Source organism: Antechinus flavipes, chromosome 1, assembly GCF_016432865.1.
Source record: "Antechinus flavipes isolate AdamAnt ecotype Samford, QLD, Australia chromosome 1, AdamAnt_v2, whole genome shotgun sequence".
Classification (NCBI taxonomy): domain Eukaryota; kingdom Metazoa; phylum Chordata; class Mammalia; order Dasyuromorphia; family Dasyuridae; genus Antechinus; species Antechinus flavipes.
In genome coordinates this window covers 555001437-555008388 of record NC_067398.1, presented here as the reverse complement: position 1 = coordinate 555008388, position 6952 = coordinate 555001437, and the positions used below count along the sequence as shown (strand labels likewise).

Genomic DNA, 6952 nt, shown 5'->3' with positions numbered 1-6952 from the left:
AAACATAACATAATCAATCATAAATTTATTATCTCAAAAATAAGCATCAGAATAAAACATTTAAATAATGCTTTTAAATAATCTATTTAAATAATAATATATACAATACAGATAAATAATGTGAAACATAATGGAAGGGGAAAGGCTTCAGTTTTTACCAGCCAGGAAAAAAAAAAAAGGCAGAATGAAAGATAAAGGAAAGCAGCAAAGCAAGGAAAGTATCCCTTACCATTATCCTACAGGGGAAAAAAAAAAAAAAAACCTACATAAAACTATGCCCTGGAGATTTTCCTTCATCTGAGATGGAGAGAGTATAGTTGAAGCCAAGATTTGTGGCAGTTTCTGAGTTGTAATACCAGCTACCTACCTAGGATTGTATCAGTGGCAATACCCAGACTCCAGAGAGGACAGACCCCATTCAAGAGTACAGTATTATTAAAAAAAATGTGTTCATGGGGGCAGCTAAATGATGTAGTGAATTGGCCCTGAAGTCAGGAGGATCTGAGTTCAAATGTGACTTCAGACACTTAATAGTTGTGTGATTCTGGACAAGTCACTTAACCCCAAATGTCTCACCAAAACTCCACACAAACAAACAAGGAAAAAAAAAAAAAAAGATTAGTAAAACTCCTAGAACAGCTGGATGGTACCATGGATAGAGCACTGAGAACCTGAGTTCAAATCCAGTCTTAAGACAAATAATACTTGCTAGCTGTGTGACCCTGGGCAAGTCACCCTAACTGCCTTGGAAAAAAATAAAAAGAATATAACCCTGGTACAAAGTTCTGATATAGGAATCAAGGCTTGGTTTATATAAGTAAAAGGAAGAAAACTCCAAAATGTGGTGGGTTAAGAAAAGACCAAGAAGAAGAGAATATAGCAAAAGAGATGGCTCCATAAAAATCATGAATAGAGCCTCAGGGGAAAAAAAAAGAATGGATTGTTCACAAAAATTACAAAAGTTAATAAAAATGAAGCTTAAGGGGAAAAATTAATTAATGTATACAAGGAAATCATGAAAAGAAGGAAAAAATAGAAGTTAGAAGACTTTTTAACAAGAAATAAAAGGAATAAAGAGAATACAATGCTTTCATGAAAGCCAAACATCCAGATCTATTAGAAAGGGAAAAATGAAAATCTAAAGAAACTAGTAATTATCCTCTAAAAGAAACCTTCTATATTTCTTTATTTCAAAACATCTAGCAGTAATATAGCCAAAATCCAGAGAACCCATGTCAATGGAAAGAATACTATTTTAGTACCACATACCAAAGAACCACAACCAGGATCATATAAAACATTCGCTGTAAATGATGAATGTGACATATATGTTCAGATTTAGTTTCTTCACTGTATTAATTTGATACAATAAAGAGCTTCTGTTTAGGAGAGAACTACAGTTGGATTTTGGAAATGGGTGGTGATAGTGAACCAAAAAAAAAAAAAAAAAGGAAAAGAAAGAAAAGAACATCAATCAAACATTTTTTAAAAAACACAGAAATAAAAAAGCTTAGAAGAGAACACAGGTAATACTACAGTATTGATCCTAATATATTAAAGTTGATATGTATTTTTTAGAATACTATATGTAAGACTTCATATTTTCATATTCAAATATTTGGACAGTCATGATCAATACTTAAATATAGAAACTTGGTATGGACTGGCTTGAAAAAATTGAATCCAAGTGTTCCAATATGGCTCATATATTATATACTCATTACTTAAGGTATTTTTGTTTTGCAAAATGTAATCTTAATGAAATATTTAAAATAATAACAATGCATGTATATAGTATTTTTAAATTTACAAAATGTTTTCAACTTAACACTATGAGGTATGTAGCACAAGCATTATTATTAAGTTGCATTCATTATTCTTGACAAGGAGACAACTGATATAGTCTCTTGATTGCAAGACTAAGGTTCTGTATTCAATTCACAAATATTTTTGTGAACCCACATTATGAAAACAGTATGATTTTCATAAGACTAATCACATTAAAATTAAGTGTACTACATAAGCAAAATATTCCTTACAAAGTCATATTCACTCTAATCCTATGGTTGCTCATCAAAACTGGCCATTGAGAGCAGTTGGCTAGTAATTCTTATCACATCCTACTACTTGTATAACCTAAAATGTCACTTCCCTTAAGCAATCATTTTCTCACTTACTCATAAATAAAAGTGTAAGCCTAAATGATGTCTAAGATCCCTTCTCCTTCTGAATTCTGTGATAAGGATTATATTATAATTTTACTTAAATATAATTGTAAAAATAATATATGCTGTGTTGGAATGCTCTTATTGATGATTTTTCTCATCTAACTTATTAAGAAGTTTGGATAACTCATGGAAATAATAAAGCCTCATCAACTTCCCATTATTTCAATAAAGAAAAAGAAACATAAACAATGAAATAGGATTTCTTAAAATTCAAATCATGATATCTTGCAAGATCATCATTACATATATAAAGAGTATAGGCTGTGGGACCAAATTGGGAGGGATCTAAAAAATCATCTAGTTAATTTTACAGATAAGGAAACTAAGTCTAAGGAAAAATGAATTGCTCAACATAACATGGATAAGTGGAAGATCTTGGATTTAAACCCAATTTTGAATTTATCATTCTTTCCTCTTGCAACATGCTATTTATATTAAATGTATCAGGAGGGTCTTATTCCATAAGTCTGATTTTATGCCTATAGTGTTCATATGAATTCCTATAACCCTAGCCAGCCCGGATGAGAATCTCATCTGCTATGGACTCTTAAGTTATAGAATGCTCATTTTCAGTGTAAGTACATATCTGCATTTGCTAAGTGATCATTCATCATATCCATATAAGACAGACCTTGTAAGGATGACACTAAACTGTAGCTCACTGAAACCCAAATAAAGAAGATTCATTCTTCTCTCTGTCCACTAACTAGCTGTCCTTGATCAAAAATTACCTCTATTACCCATCACGTTGTTAGTGGCTAAAACTTACCATTTAAATTGTAAGCTGCAACATCTAAATGGAACTGCATATGTGATCTTTGTCACCTCATTTTCATGAATGGAAAAGAATATTCTGACACAAAAATTACATACTTAATTCTAGCTCACCTTCTCCGCTGACCCCCATCCCACACTGCCTTGGGTTTATTTCCTCATCCATCAATGGGTCAAAGTAATTTCTGCTGTATTCATTTCCTGTGGAAAGTACATGAAGAAAGGGTCAGTGATTATTAGAAGCACATGAACCAAAATGTTAATTTTGAAATCGACACCACCACGGAAGGGCCATTTTAGCTACTTTACAAGCTTAATTTTTTTTTACAACTCTTCCAAGCCTCCTAGTTTTGTAATTATCATCTTGCAAAAGGTCAAAAAAGGTAATTCTAGAAACAAGTTCACTCCATCTTACTGTTGCTGAGAAATTAATGAGAAAATTATCAAATTTAGACATTATAATAAGAAAAAAAATCAAAGCCAAATTGTTTTCAAGATATACTGTAGAAATGCATGTTCCCAGATTGTTAGATGGGATGGAGTTCATCATTGGCCTTCTCCTTGTCTCTAGACCACTGGGAAAATTGTGATGCCCAAAGAAAATTCTATAGCGAAATGAGGAAGTACAATATTATGGGGGTGGAGGCCTTTTTCAAATAGTGTAATTTGCAGGGGCCAAAGGGGAGGTGGTAGAAAGAAACTTTTCATATAAATCATTTTCACTGTTTCTATTCAAACAATGTGGAGATATGAATACTTATTTGAATGCTTTGGTCAATCAAACCAGCATAGTACAAAATGCAAAACAGAAATCTACTTTTCTTTGGCACTCTGCATCCCCCTATTACATCTCACAAGATACATTTTGTGAAGGGAAAATTTGCCTATCATAGGTTTGTCAACACTAATCTCAGATTTCCACTGATGGAAATAAATGTCTGCCTATGGCTTGTGTTTTGCATTCAAGTAAAATGCACCTGATTCTGATTGCAATTCAAATTGTCAAATGCCACAAGACAAAGGTAAACACTAGCAACTTGTGATAACATCTCTGCAAATGTTAAGCCCAGGAAAGGGTTAATGTGTCCTAGTCCTACTGTTTTACTCTACAGTATATTTGTTTTAGGATCAAAAATAATCCAAACAGCAGCTCTTTTTCAAAGGCTAAATGAAACTTTGATATGAAACTAGGTTTAATTTATATTTCTGGACGGGCACATTTTTGCTGTCAGTCTCTATTCTATCAATGTAGTAAGTACAAGAACTGAAAATCTGCTTTACCTTGAGGTCTCAATAAAGAAAAAATAAATGAGTTTCATTTTTGTTACTTTATCTGTCAACAACTACTAGGCTGGTATGAATCTTGGCAGGATGTAATCAAAGTCTTATGTACTGCAATAACATAGCTATTCTGCCTTATTCACTGTAATTGTTTTTCATCTACCACAAAAGCATGGTGATACACTAAGTACACTCTTTCATATGCTGGGAAAATAATTCACCATTATGTGCATTAGAGCAAAAATGACAGTAGATGCCTTTATTCACTCACAATGCCATATGTAGTCAATTGCTAGAAAGTAGGCCCTCAAACACTATGGAAATACCAGATCAAACACCAATTTTCGCAACCCTCCAAAAGACCTGTTATCTCACTGATGTGGGTATTCTTCAAACAATGCAGATCAAAAGCCACATATGCCAGACCATATCATCATCTGTGAAATGAGAAGGTTGGATTAATTTATTTCTAAGTTTCCTTTTAGTTTTAAATCTATGATTCTATCATCCCATGGAATTCTCATCAATATACCTTCATAAGTTTGTAAGAGGGTCTATGCAGTGTGTTTAGGACCTGCCTTAAATTATTTTAACATCATGAGGATAAAACGGAACAGGTACACATTATCACTATTCAAGTGTCCATCATTCAGATATATTCAATCATGATAAAGAAAAACAAATCTCATTTCTTAATAACATTCATATATAGTTCTTCAAGTTTTCACTCTCCTTTCTCTTCTAACATGACAACTTTAAAAGACAAGGTAAAAATATGGCTTTAGTCCATTCTAATTGGCTATTTCAGGTGTATAAAAGATTATTATTTATTCTACTGTAGTACATACCTAACCCATTATATTTTTAATATATATTTCTTTGTTAGAATCAAAGAAATAGGATGGTTTGGATGGTTTGTAAGGTCCCTTAAATTCTCAAAGTCTGAAAATTTTCAATCTTTTACACCATTTCTCCAACACAATATTTTGTTTCTACTGTCACATGCTAAACTTCTCTGTTATCCTTTCTTTGATTCTTAACTTCAATTCCATAAATTCATATGCAGCACTGAGCACTGTACCTAACATCTAGGCACTTAATGCCTAATACTCATTGACTGAATGACTGATGTCTCATTTGTGGCATTGAGGTAAACTAATTATTTTTTTTTCCACCATGAAAAGACAGGTAAAGATAATAAAGACAATCTGGTTATGTGATGATCAATTGTGATGGACTTGGCTCTTTTCAACAATGAGGTGATTCAAGGTAATTCCATCCACATCTTTAAAGACTGGATGTGGATCAAAACATAGTATGTTCACCTCTCTGCTGTTGGTGGTGGTGGTAATGTTTGTTGGCTTATTTTTTTCTTTTTTTCTTATTTTTTTTCCCCTTTTGATCTGATTTTTTTTTCCACAGAATAACAAATATGGAAATATGTTTAGAATAATTGCACACATTTAAACTATTGCTTGCCATCTTGGAGGAAGAGAGGTAGGAGAGGGAGAAAATTTTGGAATACAAGGTTTTGTGAAGGTGAATGTTGAAAACTATCTTTATAATTGGAAAAATAAAATATCATAAAAATACATATATTGTATTTAACATATACCTGCCATCTGGAGAAGGGGGTGGGGGGAAGGAGGGGAAAAATTGGAACAAAATGTTTCGCAATTGTCAATGCTGAAAAATTACCCATGCATATATCTTGTAAATAAAAAACTATAATTAAAAAATTTTTTCACAATGAAATAAATAAATCCCACATCTTAAAAAATAAAAACAACATGATTAGCATATAAATTATTCTTTACAACATTTAAAATGTGGGAAGTTTATTTGAATCCATACGCCAAAAACTGCGTTTCCAAATTTATTTTTACTTAAGCAATGGATGTTGCTGATAGAACATTTCATGAAGTCAACCCCAAAGAACAGAGCTCAAAACTCCTCATGAACATAAATTCATAATCCAAAGAATTATTTGTTATATTTCACTGATTTTCTACTCATATAATGATATCAAATTAGATTCAGTTATATCAAAACAGATTATTGTAATTGGAAATACAATCAAAAGATCATTTAAGTTAAACTTATACCTAATAGGTCAATCTCTTTTATTATATAAAGTCTCTTCTTAAACATCTCTCATTGAAGTTTATTTTTATTTTGTAAAGAAACTTATTAACATGTCAGACAGTTGTAATTGTTAAGAAATCCTTCCAAATATTGTGTCAAGATCTGCCCCCACTGTAATTTATAAACCACTGATGTCTTATATAGATTGAAGTCCCCTCCTCCATGACAAATCTTAGGGTATTAGAAGACAATTATCATTCCACTCCCCAAAATCTTCTTGTATGTAATAAAAAACATTTCAAGTCATAATGTCTAGGTCCTTGGTCATCTAGCTTGCTAAATTGTAGATGTGTTATATATCCCACTTGTTTATTGTCTCTTTTATATTATGCTACTGAGAATTGAATTAGAGATATATCCACAAAGCACAACAGAATTATCTTAAATTTTAACCTTAGACTTCTCTTGATGCAAATATTCAATTAGCTTCTGTTTTCACTAGCAATTAAGTAATTTTTTTCACATTTGCTATAATATATATATATAGATATATATATTTCTTCCAACTTTTACTATCTCAGTTG

The 6952-nt window shown here is 31.8% G+C and overlaps 1 protein-coding gene across 1 annotated transcript in view; it reads right to left on the bottom strand.

Annotated features, from left to right (window-relative positions):
- Positions 1–231: 231 nt before the first annotated feature.
- Positions 232–6952, bottom strand: part of LOC127547251 (orofacial cleft 1 candidate gene 1 protein homolog) — a 77591-nt gene continuing 70870 nt past the window's right edge. The window contains exons 5-6 of the mRNA XM_051974047.1: positions 3117–3203; positions 232–236 (exon numbers count right to left, since the gene is read on the bottom strand). Of these exons, the coding sequence (XP_051830007.1) occupies positions 232–236; positions 3117–3203 (92 nt within the window). The remainder of the gene's footprint in view (positions 237–3116; positions 3204–6952) is intronic.